Source organism: Notechis scutatus, chromosome Z (assembly GCF_049901735.1).
Source record: "Notechis scutatus isolate UNSWTSFEM ecotype Mainland chromosome Z, rNotScu1.2, whole genome shotgun sequence".
In the NCBI taxonomy this organism is placed as follows: Eukaryota; Metazoa; Chordata; class Lepidosauria; order Squamata; family Elapidae; genus Notechis; species Notechis scutatus.
Genome location: NC_142025.1, coordinates 27,180,494 through 27,198,579, shown reverse-complemented (window position 1 = coordinate 27,198,579; position 18,086 = coordinate 27,180,494). Strand labels below are relative to the sequence as shown.

The 18,086-nt window shown below is 38.8% G+C and overlaps 1 protein-coding gene across 4 annotated transcripts in view; it reads right to left on the bottom strand.

The window, feature by feature from the left end:
* ZNF385D (zinc finger protein 385D) overlaps positions 1-15,053 on the bottom strand; it is a 212,894-nt gene extending 197,841 nt beyond the window's left edge. For all 4 annotated transcript variants that reach the window (XM_087947593.1, XM_087947596.1, XM_087947594.1 and 1 more), the window contains exon 1: positions 14,689-15,053. In XM_087947593.1, coding sequence (XP_087803719.1) covers positions 14,689-14,710 — 22 coding nt within the window. In that variant the 5' untranslated portion in view covers positions 14,711-15,053. The remainder of the gene's footprint in view (positions 1-14,688) is intronic.
* Between the last annotated feature and the right edge of the window lie 3,033 nt (positions 15,054-18,086).

The following is an 18,086-nucleotide window of genomic DNA, read 5'->3' as shown; positions in this document are numbered from 1 at the left end:
CCAGGTCTTCTCTATTCTCCAAGGCTAACTAGCATGATTCTTCATTGAATTGTTTTTTCATTGTCATGATTTGTTTGTTAGCTTCTAACTTTTCAATTTTGTAAAACTTTAATCGTGGGTCAGTGCCAAGCCCAAGTAGATACACATTCAGTTCTGACATCTTCAGGAATTGCTAGGAACTGTTTTAATTTTAAGAGCTGCAATCATTACTTTTTTTTCTTTTAGTGATGTTGATACTACCAAAACAAGAGATTCTGGATGATGCATAATATAAAAAACTGAAATAAAAAAGTTTAAACCTGCCTTACTGGTCTGTTAAATATGTTTTGAACTTCCCAAACTTAGCATTTCTGGCTTTTCATCATGCTACTAGGGCTACTAGAAATTACAGTTTAGCAACATCTCAAAGCTATAATTCTTAATTTAATTAAATTGATCTGATAGGTGCTAATTTTTATACTCAGAACAAAAGTCTTCAATTTTTTTGTTTTGATTAAAAATTATTTCCAAAATAAATATGGTGCAACTGTGCATTAATATAGCTAGGAAGTTGTTATGAAATCTTTAGAAGTGTATGTGGTTCAAAATGTTATATACTCTGTTAATGTAGCCAAACCTGTTTGCTTTATTGTTTATTAATTCATTCACTTGCTCATTTGATTTCTTTCATTCTTTAATTTTTAAATATAAGATTGTTAAAGAAAATATTTTAGTCTATACTTACAAACACACACTTCTCAATAAAAGGATCTTGATGTGACTATTATTCTTCACATTGTGATATTGGAAGGCAGTAATCATAATTAGTGAAAAATACATTTCATTATCTTCCATGAATACATAAGCCACATCACACAACACTAACACATGTTTAAAGATATTTAAGAAACAGAAAATGTAGCATGTAAAACTGCAAAATATTATTTGGCGACATTTAAATATTTAATTATGATAATTATTAAATGTAATGTTAAAATATTACAGTCACAGTGCAAATTTACACCATTATATGTAAGGAGAGGTTATGATGCAAACATTAAGGAAGAAATTGGGAGTGGTAGTTTATACTGAAGTGGAAACAATAGGAAATATTGTAGAGTCTTCTATTGTTGGAGAATATTTCTTTTTCTCTACCCACAAAATATTATTTTAGTGTCATCATTACAAATAGAGACAGAATGGTCTTTCATAGGTGTAAATCTTATTGCCTAATACAAAGATTTGCCTTCTCTTCTGGCAGAAAATCAGGAAGTATATATGATGCACAATGTCATGGTGTACAGCTGGTTATTTACTAGTTGTCAATAACCCAACAAGGTTCAAGAGAAATCCGGTAGAATTAGGGAAGGGTTAGGTTAGGGACACTCAAAGTTTCACTTTAGAAGCTTTCAGATAAGCAGCAGAATTTGGGTAATCTTGGTTTAACTGAATTCTCCTGGGACTTCAGGAACTTTGTTATTCATGGGATACAAACCAAATTTTCTAACTATTATATAGAAAGTGTTTTGTGCTTTCAGATTCATATTCTTGGCTCCCAATTTGCTCTTGTCTACTATTAAAAGTTGAGCAAGAGGAAGCTTCAGTACAAAAAATAGCAAACTTTGTAAAGCATTAAGATACTTGAGAAGATAGTTAAGACTGGGCAAAAAATGAATAATTTCTGGCATATAAAACTATGTAAAGATACCATGTGATATGATAAACTAATATTTCTTAAGCAATATTGTAGATAAACTTAATTACATATAATAGATTGACCAAATATTTTGGTCTAGCAAATATCTGACACTGTGATCTAGATGGTCATATACTCCACTTTCTATATAATTACCCAATGACACAACTAAACAGAGCAACTTTTCACATACAGTTTTAGTTACTTTTTTCTGAGTTCTTTGGTTTAGCTTTTCACATCACATTCTATTTTTAATGCTTCCATTCATCTGATAAATTTTGTTGAAACCCTGAACTTTATTCTAAATTACTTGTAGTAGTTTTTCCTATGAACAAGGCCAATTCACTTCTCATTCACTTTTATGACCTAGTATAAAATATTTTTCCCCTTAAGATTAAAATTATGAGCAAATTTGTGTTCCTCTCAATGTATTTTGTCACAATAATGGAATACAGATAAACTTTGACTTACAATTTCTGTTATTAAATGAGACATTTGTTATGTGTTTTGCCGCATTTTACAACTTTCTTGCCAGAGTTATTCAGTGAATCACTGCAGTTGATAAGTTATTAAGTGAATCTGGCTTCCACATTGATTTTGCTTATCAAAAGAATGAAAAAGGTGATCACATGACTTTGGGACACAGCAATGGTCATAAGTATGAATCAGTTGCCAAACATTTGAACAAAAGTCTTAAGTTATATTAATCATGCCCCACAAAATAAAAACATTTTTCTATCCATTATATTGACTAGATCAATGTTTATCACATATGCAAAATTATTTGCAAATATGAATGTTATATTCATAAATCATGAGACCTTAATGGCGTATTTATCTCTTTAAAGATCTTGGAGAGGTCAAAGCATTCAGAATTATACTAGCTTCCTCGAGAAATTGAAAAACAATGCAAAATAGGCCATGTTGAATTTTATAAGGCATACATGACTTCAAGATGTTTCTGATAACATATATGAATATCTATATCTATATATCTATATCCATGTGTATGTACGTTTGTAATGTATGTTTGTGTGTGTGTGTGTGTGTGTATATACATATACATATACATATACATATACATATACATATACATATACATATACATATACATATACATATACATATACATATACATATACATATACATATACATATACATATACATATACATATACATATACATATATATATATATATATATATATATATATATATATATATATATATATATATATATATGGCATTCAGCTTTGTTCGGGTATTTTCACGTCATAGTAGTTGTGCTTTTAAAGTTGTAGCGACGTTTTGGCAGAATCTCATCTGCCATCATCAGGCTTCTGTATACACAAATGAACACTATACAGAAGCCTGATGATGGCAGATGAGATTCTGCTGAAACGCATGCTACAACTTTAAAAGAACAACTACAATGACGTGGGAAAATACCCTGGTACTTATAAAATTCAACATTTTATAAGAGAGGGAGGGAAAGGAGGAGAGAGAGAGAGAGAGAGAGAGAGAGAGAGAGAGAGAGAGAGAGAGAGAGAGAGAGAGAGAGAGAGAGAAAGAAAGAAAGAAAGAAAGAAAGAAAGAAAGAAAGAAAGAAAGAAAGAAAGAAAGAAAGAAAGAAAGAAAGAAAGAAAGAAAGAAAGAAAAGAAATTCAAAATTATTTTCTTTTCCTAATATTTTCTATGTAGAGTATTTTTCTTTATCCTTTAGGTGCATGGAAAGTAAAGAGTTAGAGGTAATATTCAACCGGTTTGCACCGGTTCCAGTGAACCGATAGCAGTGATTTGGCGTGGGTCACCAAACCAGAGGCAACCCCTGGTTGGCCATGCCCCCAACCCAATCGCCCAGTCGCTCATTTGTCCCAATTGCTCTCCTAGCTTTCCCTACCTTGTGGCAGCTGTGGTGCAACTTGGGCAGATGTCCCAGGGCTGCTGCACATGCGCACTGTGTGTGCCACCACTACACATGCAGTGCTCATGTGCAGCAGCCCTGGGACATCCAGCCACCTGCCCTCCCTCCTGGAGCACAATTTCTTCCTTCTCCCGGCGGACGTGACTCTTTCAGTCTGGCCTAGCCCAGCCAAGGCAACAGGTGGGTGAGCGGATATTCTGGGGCTCCTCACCCCCTTTGTTGCAAGATGCCTGCAGCTGCTGCATGCTTTTTCCGGTGTGGCCGCAATCCAGCAGCCGCACCGAAAAAGCATGCCCTGTTCTATTTGCTGTGCCCAGCAAGTCCAAACAGCCGGTGCATAGAACAGGGCGATGCTGGACCATTGGAGAAGCAGAACAAAGATCCATAGCTATCTCTTTCACAGCACAGAAATCCCCCCTGAATTGGACGGTTGGTCTTCTCTTGCTCTGCCTGTTTGTTTTGTATGGCCAGGGAGGAGGAGATCAGTTGGCCAAAGGGGCAGCTGCTGGAGGCAACTCTTTTTCAGTTTCCAGTCACCTTTTCAGCACAGAAATCCTCCCTGAATTGGCCCTGGTCTTCTCTTTCTCCATCTGTTTGTCTTGTATGGCTGAGGAGATCAGCTGGCCAAAGGGGCGGCTGCTGGAAGCGACTCTTTTTTGGTCTCTAGTCACCTTTTCAGCACAGAAATCCTCCCCGAATCGGCCAGCTAATCTTCTCCTCAGCCGTACAAAACAAACAGGCGGAAAAACAGAAGACCAGCTGGCCAATTCAGGAAGGATTTCTGTGCTGCAAAAGAGGCGGCTACTGATCTCCAGCTTCGCTCCACTTCTCCAAAGTCCAATGCAGCCCTGTTCTATCTGCTAGCTGCTCAGACTTGCCGGGCCCGGCAAATAGAACAGGGTATGCTGGATTGCAGCCACACTGAAAAAAGCATACAGCAGCTGCAGGCATCTCGCAACAAGGAGGGAAAGAAGCCCAGAGACATGTGGTCACCTGCTGCTGGCTGGGCCAGGCTGGAAGAGGCAAGTCCGCCAGGAGAAGGAAGAAAGTGTGTTCCAGGCGGGCGGGTGCCGCACAAGCGGGTGGATGTTCCGGGACCACTTAAAGGTCGACTTTAAGAGCGTGTTGTGGTTCACTGGCAGCAATCAGGAAGGCGACTTGGGAGTAAGAATGCTAATTAATGGCCCCTCCCTCTAGGGAATATATAAGCCTGGTTTCAAATGGCTTTTGCCTTTGCAAAAGGCAAAAGTTCGAAGGAATTAGTGTGATGATTACAGACTCTGATTTATTTGACTAATTGGCTGGAAGCTATTTGTTATCTACAAAGTGGGTTATTTGTGGAATAAAGCCGTGAATGTTTCAGTTTTGGAGTTTATCTGTGTTTGCTTTCGGAAACTTCGGCTGGGACAGAACAGTTTGCCTTTTGCCTAGATGTAATTTATTTTTCTTAAGAGATGGAGCAGCTGCGAGCCAAGAATGCTTTGCTGCAACAGCAGCTGGCTATGTTAGCTGCACAGGTAGGCCAACTTCAGGCTCTTGGTGATCCCCCTCCCCCTCCTCCTCCTCGAGGAAGATGCCTGGTTGCTTTGCTAGATAAGTTTGAAGGTAACCAAGATATGTTTCCAGTTTTGGGGGACAGTGCCAGCTATTCATTAGCTTGAGAGCCGAGGACTTCCCCACTGACCGGGATAAGGTGGGTTTTGTAATTAGCCTGCTCTCTGGCTCTGCAGCATGCTGGGCCACACCCTTGCTGGTGCAAGATAGTGCTCTGCTGAATGACTTCATGGGGTTTTGTGAACATCTGAGGGTAATGTATGAGGACCCTATTAAGACCCAGACTGCTGCTCGTCATGTGAAAGACCTGCAGCAGGGACAGCAATCCTTGCAGGAGTATGTCAGCGAGTTCCCACTGCTTAGCCAGGATTCGACTTGGAATGAGGCAGCACTTATGGACATGTTCCAAGACGGGCTGGCAGATGAGTTGCAGGATGAGCTGGCGTGAGTGGACTGTCCTGTGACCCTCATTGAATTGATTCGCCTCTGCCTGAGGATTGACACCTGCTTGCACAAGTGGAACCGTTGTCGTGCTTCCCAAGCACCTCTGTGACCCCTGTTGTGTATGAAACCTTGTTCCCACAGGAGGAGCCCATGGATTTACGCGCTGCCAAACCCTGCTTGTTGGTGATGGAGCGCAATAGACGGCGTGTTGAGGGGTTGTGTCTCTATTGCGGGGAGCCTGGACATTGGGCTGCTTCATGCCCCAAGAAGCAACAAGGTGTGTCAGCCTCAAGGCCTGCTCCTCGGACCCAGCAAACTTGTTCAGTTCCTGTACCTGCTCCCTGAACCCAGAAATCCTTGGATCGGGCACACACAGGATTTGGATCACGTCCTTCAGAAGTGGATTCCAGACCCCCTCGGCATTTGATCCTGGCAACCCAAGTGTTCCTGGCCAATAGTTCCCAGCAGATTCCAGCGCATGCTCTGGTGGATTCTGGCACCACTACAAACTTCATGGATGTGGCCTTCGCAGAAAAGTATGCAATTCCCCAGTGTTCTGTAGACCCTCCTGTGCAGGTTGAAACCATTGATTGCTGGGTGCTTGTGTCTGGGCCTATCAAGGCCACCACCCAGCCCTTGTGTGTGACTATTGGTGCGCATGAGGAGGTGATTCAGTTTTACCTCACTTCTGGATTGCATCTCCCTGTGGTTTTAGGTTTGTTGTGGCTTCGGTCTCATGACCCCCAAATCTATTGGTCCCAGAATATGATCATGTTCCTGAGTCTGCTGTGCATGGACCACACCCGTCACATCTGTGCAGGGATGGTAATGAGTTCACCCGAGGTGTCTGTGCCTTCGGAACTCCAAGATTTTACAGATGATTCAGTGAGCAGCAAGCTTTGAGGCATGCCGATACACATCATCCATTTGTAGTGGAAAAGCCTGAGTACCTGCATCCAGAGGATCAACTCCCGCTCTGGACAATGCTACCCATAAAATTGTTTTTCGCTGTGCAAGAGCCAGTGGATTTACGGATGCAGATTTGGGAGGTGCAGTGGCACGATGCTTGGGCAGATCATAGGAGGCAAAAAGTGGGACCCAACTCACTGTGGTCATTTGAAGAGGAACTCTTGCACTACCGCAACAAACTCTATGTCCCAGCAAGGCCACTTCGGGGTCTTATCTTGTCACAGTGCCACAACAATCCTGTGGCAGGGTATTTTGGCCTGTTCAAGACATTGCACCTTGTGTCTTGGACTTACTGGTGGCCCCGATTATGGCACAATGTGCAGTCTTATGTAAAGTCTTGATGCCGGAAGGCTCAGGCAGATTCTAAGCAAGTTGCGGACCACAGCCATTGGCTGTGGGGGATCAGGTGTGGTTCTCTACTTGGCATCTTCCATTAGATTGGCCAGTGAGGAAGCTTGACCATCAGTACCTTGGCCCATTCCCTGTAGAGGCGATGGTCAACCCAGTCGCCTACCATCTGAAGTTGCCTTGTTTGCTACGGGTCCATCTGGTGTTCCATTGTTCCCTTCTGGTTCTCGAATGGCCGGCCTGTCTGCTCCGTCAACCTGACCCTTCCCTGCCAGAACCATGTGATGGAGACAATTCGTTGGAATATGAAATCGCCAGTATTCGAGACTCTCGGTGGCTGAAAGGGTGATTTCAGTACCTGATTGAATGGAAAGGGTACAGAACAGAGGCATTTATGTGGACAGATGCAACTTCCATCCATGCTCCGGATTTAGTGAAAGCTTTTCACGCTCAATTCCTGTCTTGGCCACATTCAAACTGTCAGACCGGGGCAAGGGCCCTGTGGTTCACTGGCAGCAATCAGGAAGGCGACTTGGGAGTAAGAATGCTAATTAATGGCCCCTCCCTCTAGGGAATATATAAGCCTGGTTTCAAACAGCTTTTGCCTTTGCAAAAGGCAAAAGTTTGAAGGAGTTAATGTGCTGATTACAGACCCTGATTTATTGGACTAATTGGCTGGAAGCCATCTGTTATCTACAAAGAGGGTTATTTGTGGAATAAAGCCATGAACATTTCAGTTTTGGAGTTTATCTGTGTTTGCTTTTGGAAACTTAAGCTGGGACAGAACAGAGCTCCCCATGGAAGAAGCCAAGAACCGAGGACAAATGTAATGGTGGTGGGGGTGACAGGCTGTGTGTTCCTCCACAAGGAGTGTGAAGGAGGCAGACACCGCACCTCTGAGGAAAAGAGGAGTTGCCAAAGCCCTGGCTGTCACCCGGGAGGGGACCACAGAGGGACCCATCACACGCCTGTCGCCCCCACCACCACTTTTGTTCTTGTTCTCAGCTTCTTTCTTGGGGGTGCTCTTAAAGTCGATCTTTAAGAGCTGGAAGGTGTTTTATTAGATCATCGCCAACTCATCATTGGGAGAGGTGTAACCCCTGAATTCATGAGAAGTCTTGAGCAAAGTTCTCTGACTTTTAAAACGCATCTGTGTGGTGTATGCCTCCCTTCACGCTCCTTGTGCCTTCTGGGAGCGCCTAACCGGAGCAAGAGAAAGTGAAGTTGACTGCTATGAGGCGAGCACCTTGGCTTCCCTCTTGCTTCTCACAGTCGCCCTGAACCAGTGCGGTTCTTTACTTTGATGGACAGACGGCCGCAGCAGCACCCCACAGCAGCAACAGGCAGCACCGCAACAATGAGGTACAGTAAGATTTGGTGGTGCAAATTTATCTCCAAGAGGCTTCTGGCAAAAAACAAACAAACCAAAAACCACCCCAAAGCAAAACCGATTTGGCAGGCAGACTCAGCAGGCAGTCACAATCTTTAATTGGGCTTTTTTTTTTGTCAGTCCAAGGGCAGAAGAGTGGGAGGAACATAGGTACATAGGATATCACCCTGTCTCTGCAGTGAGACAGGGTGGGATTCAAAAAATTTTACTACTGGTTCTGTGGGTGTGGCTTGCTTGGTGGGTGTGGCTTGGTGTCATGTGACTGAGTGAGTGTGGCCAACTCAACGTCACTTGCAGCAAGGTGCCGCACCACCTTGCCGAGTTGGTCATGCCCACTCAGTCACATGACCACCAAGCCACGCTCACCAAACAAGCCATGCCCACAGAACCAGTAATAAAAATCCCACCACTGTAAAGAGGTATATAATTTCCTTTATGTTACCTTCAGATATTGTTATAATAATTATAATAAAGGAACCTTTTACATATCTGCCTAGGCTTGAAGTGTGTTGTTTAAAGAACAGAACGATACTGTGAACTATAAACAAAACATATAAACTCGATTCTGTGTTAAGCAAGCTTAATGGCCATTGTACCTGAATCCCTATATATCTCCATATTCTCAATTGCCAGAAAACCCTGGGAATTTTTCTTACTTCTGTTTTGAATATATATATTTTTAATTTGATCTCCATTGGTCTAAGTAGAGTTGATACAAAGAGCCAAGCTTTAACAGATCAGGTATAATATTAAAGAATCCAGTTTCTAAGGTACAATTCTATTAACAAGTAATCATTCTCATTGCTCTAAAAGTGATTGTTGTTATAAGGTTTTCTGAAATAATGCAGATGAAAAGATTTTAGTTCTGAGGAAATACCATATGCTCACTAAGCATTATATTAATATTATTAATTATTCTAATATAAAATAGTTTTGCATTCCAATCAGCAATGGAAATAGGGTAAGAATTTAATGTGACTTGGACAAATTATTTTATACAATACGATCAATGTAACACTTTGCCATTTCAAATATTTACTTCTATATAATTCAATCATACAAAATCATGATGGTGCCTTTCCTATCATGAAATATAAAACTGCTGAGATAGATGTTAAGAGATTATGCAGCTTCAGAAAGGTTTATTAGAGTCCCCCAATATCAGAATTCATGGAAATTTCTTTAATAATAATAGTTCTTAAAATGTCTGCAAATGGGCAATTTGTTTTAAATAGAGGCTATGATAGGGATTTTTAATAATGCAATATGGATTGTTATTCCTTGTAACGCCTTCACTCATGTATGCATTTGTACATTCCCAGATTCAGAAATGTGTACTACATTTTGCAACAAATGCAGTCACGCTAAAAGATATTTTGGGATTTTAAGATTCTTATAACTTGATGATTCTAAGAAACATTCTTCTGTTGCAATCAACATCCATTATGTATTAACTACAGTGTTTTATTGCACACATTGATTGTAAAATACCACACAGGGAACAGCTAAGTATAAATAGTGTCTAAAAACATTTTATTTTTAATGTGGTCTCTCAAGAATTTTCTGTGATTCATTCATAGAGAAATACTTCACTGAATAGAATTTTCCCCAATGTATGTTGCAGCTTGTTAACAAACTAGAAGTACTTCCTATGAAATGGCAAGTGATGTATTTCACATTTTCAGTTTACATTTTTTAAGTATCTCTGAGGTTCAGGAAAGAATGACACTTTGTTTTCTTTTAGACTCATCCATTATCAATTTTTCCTTCATAAAACTCTGACAAAAATAAAAAGTTATACTCAAAGAAAGAATATGAAGACGGCAAGATCATATCCAGAACTGTGTTCACTAGAAGGGAGAGGGAATTGGTCCCTGAAAAGAATTGTGTGAATGAATGTGAAAAATTTATTTCTGTCTCTCTACTGTTTACAAAAAAAATGAGAATACATTTGGGAATAAATTGAGATTAATTCTCAAAATCGAATAGATCCAGTTTTATTAAGCAAAATCTTGTAACATAGCTCACTATAAAGCATAGGGCTAAAAATGAGAGTAACAGAGAATTACTCAAAATGACAGTATAGCAAAAAAATAAAAAAAATAAAAAACTTCTAAAGAAAATGAGTTATCAAAAAGGGGGGGGGGGTCTTCCCTTTTTGTAGAATTTTTTTCCCCAGAGAATATTTCTACAAAGCAAAGCAATCGATCTGACCATGTATATTGCTATTTCACTGTGTAGATTACTGGGTTTCCTAAAACAGCATGCACAATCATGTAATTGTAACATAAGCATGTATTTTGACTGCAGTCATGGAGAACATTCTCCTGGAATCTAAACCCTATCAAAATGCCTTTCCCCTTCCTGTTTCTGAGTACAAGGAATACTGTTGCATTCAGCTCAACAAAGCTATTCACCACAAAATGATAATGGCCTGGGTTACATATAGTTTAATAATATATACTGAACTCCAATAGAAAGCTGTACTTTACATTTTATGTCAGATCTTTTAAATTCAAGATTATCTATTATAAGGAGATAAACAATTAGTCCTGACTGTATCTCTTTGTTATGTAGATTTGCCTGCACAAGATGAAATGAGACTCTCTAGAACACCAAAAAGCAGACTTTTGGTCTTGGGAAGGTTCACCACAAATACTCTTCATTAATAAAGATTAATAATTTTGAAAGTACTATTAGTATTCTTATTATTTTTAATAATAATTTATGCTGTGATATGGCTTGCTACTATTTTATGTTATTTCCCTCTTATATTAACATAGAGGGTGATAATAATATTGATATAGAAAAGATCCTTCTCTGCCTGAGACCTCAACGATTTGTCTGTTACCTATACAAAGAAGGGGAAATTAATCAATTGGAGGGGTAAAACAGAATCCTAATTTCCCAATACGTCTTAATAAAATTGTTAACCTATAATTGTATAGAAAAAGTTGAACATTTTCTATTTTTTAAAAAAACCTGTCAGTGTCATGAAACAAGCATTCCCAACCCTCAAGTTGCCAATCTCAATGAATTCAGCAGAATTAATAATGGTGCTGAAATTACAAAATTATATACAGAACTAAATGTGGCATCTAAATGTTGTCAGTTCACATATCCAAGGAAGAAAAAAGAAAATGATATTCTTCTTATCTACCCATGATGTTCATAGAAATAAGAAAGCTGCTGCTTTAAAGATGGCAATTTAATGCCAGAATATAGCAAAAAGCTAAGCAAAAAAGTTACTTTAGGTTTAGGCATAATCTATAGCTTGTTGGAGCTTATCTCTCTTACAGTCAGAAACTTAATACATTCTTTCTTGACCTGGCACTTTATAGATGTGATTTCACAACACCCAAAAGACAGAAAAGGCCTATAGAAGTGAAGGAAACCTTCATGTATATAGGGTATATTAAAAATGTCTAAAATTTTATATACATATATAAAATTAACGTTTTACATAAAATTATCTTTTAGCAGAAATTAGCAAGGTTTTCAAAAAGATTGAAACCTATTCTAAATGGATTATTTAGTATTAAATACCTGCATTAAAAATGAAACTTTAATATGCTATTTTCTTAGCCACAGTTATCCATTTCTTTATATCTTATTCCTTTAAATAAAATGGCAATGTCCCATGTTTATCCTTTTCTCTAGTCAAAATTGTCCCTAGCTAAGTCTATTTCATTCTACATGATTCCTAATACAGACAGGTGAATGACAAATTTTAGTCTTTTGAAAACGTGACTGTCATGGTTACAAAAATAGGCAGAGAAAAATGGGGATGTCAATCAGTGCTCTGTACATGTTTGGTACTTGGAAAAAGAGATATAGAATCTTCCAATTTTAATGAAAAAATTGTTAATCATGCATATTTCCCCTCAAATTAGTTGAGCCAATTTAGGAAACATAAATATGTTTAAAGTGAGAAAAAGATTATAATGCATATTCAAATTAATGCATTAATAGCTGATTTATGAATACCGGTTTATGACTTTAGAAAGACTTTGAACAGTAAAGCCATGGTGAAGAAATATTAAGCTTTGGAACCCTGGGTATGCAGGGTTCAAAAATGCAAACATTGCTAATGATTCATTTTATTTGTTGGAGAACACAGGACTTATACCTAGTAATATACTGATCCTGCAGCTGTGATCAGACATAACATAGATCACAGGTCTTTGCCAAGATCAAATGCAAAAGTATTGCATACCTCAGTACTGAGAATCTATTCTAAAAGCTCAACTGGCAGCACATTTCATACTACCTATTTTAAAGAGGACACTTCAAGAAAAGCAAGCAATGTGAGTTGATTACAGAAAATTCTCACAGCTTATCAGCAAGTGTCAATTTGCTTAGCATAGCACTATAACCTCCCTTCTGTTTACTGCATGGTGACAAAATACTTTGGGTTACACTTAATTTCTTACAAATCTCTGAAAACATTGAGCTGACGGTCTCACACAAAAAAACTGAGCAAGAATTATAGCTTCCCACTAATTTCCCAATTCTCCTTTGTGGACCATACAACAGAACATTCCTCACCTATTGAACATTTCACCTATTGAAACCTATTCTAAATGGATTATTTAGTATTAAATACCTGCATTAAAAATGAAACTTTAATATGCTATTTTCTTAGCCACAGTTATCCATTTCTTTATATCTTATTCCTTTAAATAAAATTACTTATACCTAGTAATATACTGATCCTGCAGCTGTGATCAGACATAACATAGATCACAGGTCTTTGCCAAGATCAAATGCAAAAGTATTGCATACCTCAGTACTGAGAATCTATTCTAAAAGCTCAACTGGCAGCACATTTCATACTACCTATTTTAAAGAGGACACTTCAAGAAAAGCAAGCAATGTGAGTTGATTACAGAAAATTCTCACAGCTTATCAGCAAGTGTCAATTTGCTTAGCATAGCACTATAACCTCCCTTCTGTTTACTGCATGGTGACAAAATACTTTGGGTTACACTTAATTTCTTACAAATCTCTGAAAACATTGAGCTGACGGTCTCACACAAAAAAACTGAGCAAGAATTATAGCTTCCTACTAATTTCCCAATTCTCCTTTGTGGACCATACAACAGAACATCCCTCACTTGTAGGAAAGGTGTCCCAGAAATTTTAAAAAGTTTTCTTAAGATGAGTACATCATTCTCAGTGCTAGATATTCTCAGGATAGTAGTGTAACACTTTAGCTAAAGTAAAAGAAAAGTGCTATATGAAACATGCTGTTCTCATAACCAACTTCCTAGTCCAAATCAAGGAGAACTAATATTAGAGGAACAGAAAACCATCAAAGAGCTACCTCCTGAAGTTCAAGTTCAACTTTGGATTTAATATTTAATTTAAAAAAAATCTGTAGCCACAACTTCAGGAGTTCCTTTCTCAATGCTGTGTATCACTGCATGTCAATCAGCTGCACTAAATTTTTGTTAAAACACTAAGCTACTGAGAATGTAAAATATTCCCCTTTTACCTTTTAAATACATTGCTTCCTTTCCTACATATCAGAGTGGTAAACAGTAATTTTATTATATTGTATCCTTTGCCTCCAAGAGAGTTCCCCTTGTTGGAGCACTCTAATCCACTTATTTTGTCTATCTGTCAGACGCAGATATTTAAAGTTTTTTTTTTTTTTTTTTTTAAAGGAACTTCCTAGCTCCAGCATCTTCCTGGAATAAATGCAACCAACCATCTTCAGCTGACGAAAGGCTTCATCACACCTAAACGCTGAACTGCTCCCAAGCGTCAGAAGGCTTTTTTTTTTTTACACGCACACTTATTACGAATACCAGATCTTCTCTTCGTGTTTCGGGTGGGGATATTATCCCCAATACTGGGAATATGGCAGGAAGGGGAAAAATAATATACTCAAAAGAAATCCAGAGCTCTGCAAAGAAAGCAGCGTTTTTTTCTCTGTAAAAGCTCTGTAAAGTGGGAAGGTGGAAGAGTTTACAGAGAGCGCAGCGAATCCTTAACAGAGCAGCGACGCCCGGTTGTGCCTTATGGCATTAAGTTTGGTTCTAACTTCCCACGCTTCGCCACCCCTGCGACAGCGGTTGGCACCCAGGTTTTCTTTGAAGGTGGAAGGGCGGGGGTGGCACGGGGACTGGCCGTCGTTCCCTCTGCAGACAGATCAACCCAGCAAAGCTACAGTACTACCGGCAAAGAAAGAAAAACAGCTTTCCCGAGACAATCGACGTCTCCTTTGGTCTCAAGGGAGAGCGAAATAACTCCACTGTCCTTCTCGAGGGCGAAGTCTAGGCGCAGCCACAGAAAGGAAGGTGAGAGCTCAAAACCCTCTCCCAGGTTACCGCTGACGTCCGTCGCGAAAGAAGGAAGTCGGAGTGGAAAGTGACTTACCAAAATACATTATGTTTCTCATTAATTGGGCACTCCAGCTTCCACCGCAGGGTGCTGCTCAGCATTAGCTCCCGCGCCAAGCTGCTGCCGCCGCGCGAAGCAGAGAGAGTCTGTCTCATCCTACATGATGTGGAAATTTCCAAGCCTACGAGAGCGAGCGGCGTGAGCCTCCTTGGCTCAGGGCTTGAAAGACAGGCTTTTCCCCGATACAATCCAGCTCTAGTTTAGCGCCGACTCCCGCTGCATGCTGTACTGCCCAGTCGTAGTGTAATCTGACTCCTCCTTGTGATGTCCTTGCTGTGACATCAGGACGGGGAGTACTACTAATAGAGCGCGCGCTATTTGGACGCCGCTCTTTCTCTGAGGATTGGGGGAGGTGGGAACTGAGACTAAAGGGGGAAGCCAATGCTCCTGATTAAGCTACTACATTACCCACATGTTCTCCCCGCCAAATCCCACAACTAGCATCAAGTATGGCCACGGACACAATACCTTCCGTTTCACAAGGGGGAGCAACTTTAGCTGCTCTTCACCATAGAGAAGACCAAGTTCAAAAGAGCAGCGTTCTGGCCAAGCCAACGATAGCCTTGAGGGGAAGCCTGCAAGCAGAGATGCACATTAGGGAACAAGGCTTGAGAATGGCACCTGCCAGCAAGGTGCTTCTCTCTTGCAGTCAGAAACTTAATATGTTCTTCATTGACCTGGCACTTTATAGATGTGATTTCACAACACCCATTATTTAAAATCTATCTAGTGTTTTCAGGTTGGGGGGAAGTTGTTCAAGAAAAAAATCAAGCAGACAGGGAAGATATAAATTCTAAAAATAAAAGAAAGTGGGGTAAAAGTACCATGGCATTCTACACATTTTGGAATTGCCCTACCTTCCCTCAAGGCTGCAGAATCACAGCTACTATAAGACAATGGAGACCACTAGCTAATTCAAACACACAAACAAATATGTTTACTCTTTTCCAGGATACTTTATCTTATTTTCAACAAGCCTTGTCTACCAGACAATGCTTACTCACTCTTAAGAAATTTAGGGTTCCTCTCCTAAGTAATTTGTCTTTTGCAAATATCCATAAGCAATCTTATATATGGCTGCTGTTATTTGGCTAAATAAAAGTCTACATTCAGAAAAAGTCCATTCTTTATCTGGAGGATAATTAAATTTCATAGGATACCTTTGAGATCTTTAGCATGTTCACAGAAAATATATCATTTAAAATCCTTGAAATAGATATTTTCTCCCCTCCCAGTTCTGTTTCTATGTGAGATAAACAATATTGATAGCACAGTAGTCACCAAAGTCTATGGTGCTGTCACAAACCTTTGAACAGGATATTATGAATAGATTCCTATTACCATTTTCAGTCAGTATGTTTGCAATTAATAAAAAGAGGAGAGAAAGCTTTATCGTGATAAAAAAAGAATTTGAACCTTTTATCACAAGGCTACTGACATGCCCAGGTGACATTACTAGGAGATTATCATTATTTCGTTATCTTGTCTAGAAGACAAATGCAATGTATCCAGACAGTTCACACATGATCTGAGACATTATTACAATTGGCATCTGAGTTAGCAAGATCAGAGACACAATTATTAACATGCATTTTTACTTTTAAGAAGAGATGCTCTAGGTCAAATTTTGATGGAAACTAATAAAACTGCACATGGAAGACTATGTTGCCTGTGGGTCTACAGACATTGTTTTACAATAAAATCAATATAAAGTCTTTGAGTAGCAATGATCATTTTAGATAAAGAAAAAAAAACAAGAGAAGGGAAATATACCAAAATATTTTTATCTATTCAGATAGGATTTACTACTTCAACTTCATTTTTCTAATTATTTAATTTATATCAATTAGGCTTAAAGAGATAAATAAACAAAATAAAAGCAATTACTACTAATTAATATAATCCTTTTAGTTGATAAAATAGAACAGAAGAAAAGAGGTCCAAATAGCCTTTGCATCAAAAAGATGACAAATGTAATACACTTAAAGCTTGTGAATTAAGCCCTGCTTAAAGATACTTTCTTGTTTAACTCAATAGTGAATGTAACACATGCATCAAACAAGAACAATACATGATTTACATATTCAGTAAGCAAAATAAATGTATAATAGTTGTAGGAGATCATTTAATTGATTGTACCAAAATATTTAGGAATAGAATGGAGAAGTTGATATGGCATCCATTACTTTATCCATCAAATAAGATATTTTTAAAAATGATTTCAAATGCTAGTGAAGCAGTGGCACCATCTAGGTATAAAATTGTGAATGCTGTGAGTTTCTTGGTGATGAATGGTGAACTAAGATGTCTCTGAATAAGCAGGTGCTCATTCCTGCTTGTGCTCTGGACAACTGCTCCTCACAAGTAGATTACAAGATAGCAATTTCCTATAGGCTTGATTTCCAAGAGATAAAGGGAACCATCATGTTCTTAACTGCTTCAAAGCCTTTTAAAGAACACAAACTCACTCACTTTTTAATTACTTTTAGAAAATACCAGTTTACATAAAGACATTAGACATCTTCAAGCAACAAATTTGAAAACCCACCTGGTGAATTAAGTTTATTTGTTAAATAAAAGATAAACTAATTATATGGTTAAGAACTTTTTAAAAATTGCAAAAATTTAAAAATTTCTTTAAAATTTAAGAATGTAAGAATCTCATTAATAGCCTGGCTAACCAGCATTGTTCCTATCGCCTCAGCTCTGCACACCCTTGGATTGTGGGGAGGGAATAATTTCTGCACTGGCCATTGATGGCTCCACTTATTCCCTGGAGCCTCAAGGCTATGTTGCTACAGCTATGATTCTCAGTGCCTGAGCTCAGCCAGCTGCCCATCTGGTTATTCCAGATGCAGTTGTTCAATCAAGGTGGAACTTGCTGCTTCCTGATCTGTATATCCAACAGCCCCTGTGCTCACTGCGCTGTCTCTCCTGGAGGTACCAGGAACAGTTCATCCTCCTTCTCTGAACTAGCATCTGAAAAGGAGACTAGAAGCGCATCTAGAGGTGCACTCATCAAAACTACAGGAAAGTTACTTTATTGTTGTAAGATTTAATAACAGAATCATGGAAAACTGCCAGAGTTTTCTTCCCTTTTTTATACCAAGAAGAGTTAAAGCATGATTATTTTGAATTTTCTCTCTCTTTCCTTCCCCTTTCCCAAAACTGAGTTTTCTTTTATTTATCCATAACAGTTCGTGCAATTTTTCATCAAGGTTATCTCCATATTCCTCTAAATTCATGTTTTCTTTCTGGATCAGCACGATGACCTCAGTTGTATAAAACATCATAGGTCATGTGGATTTTTGTATGAGCACATGCCTCATCAAAGTATTGCTGAAACAACTCATTGTAACAAAATAGTGAAGTGG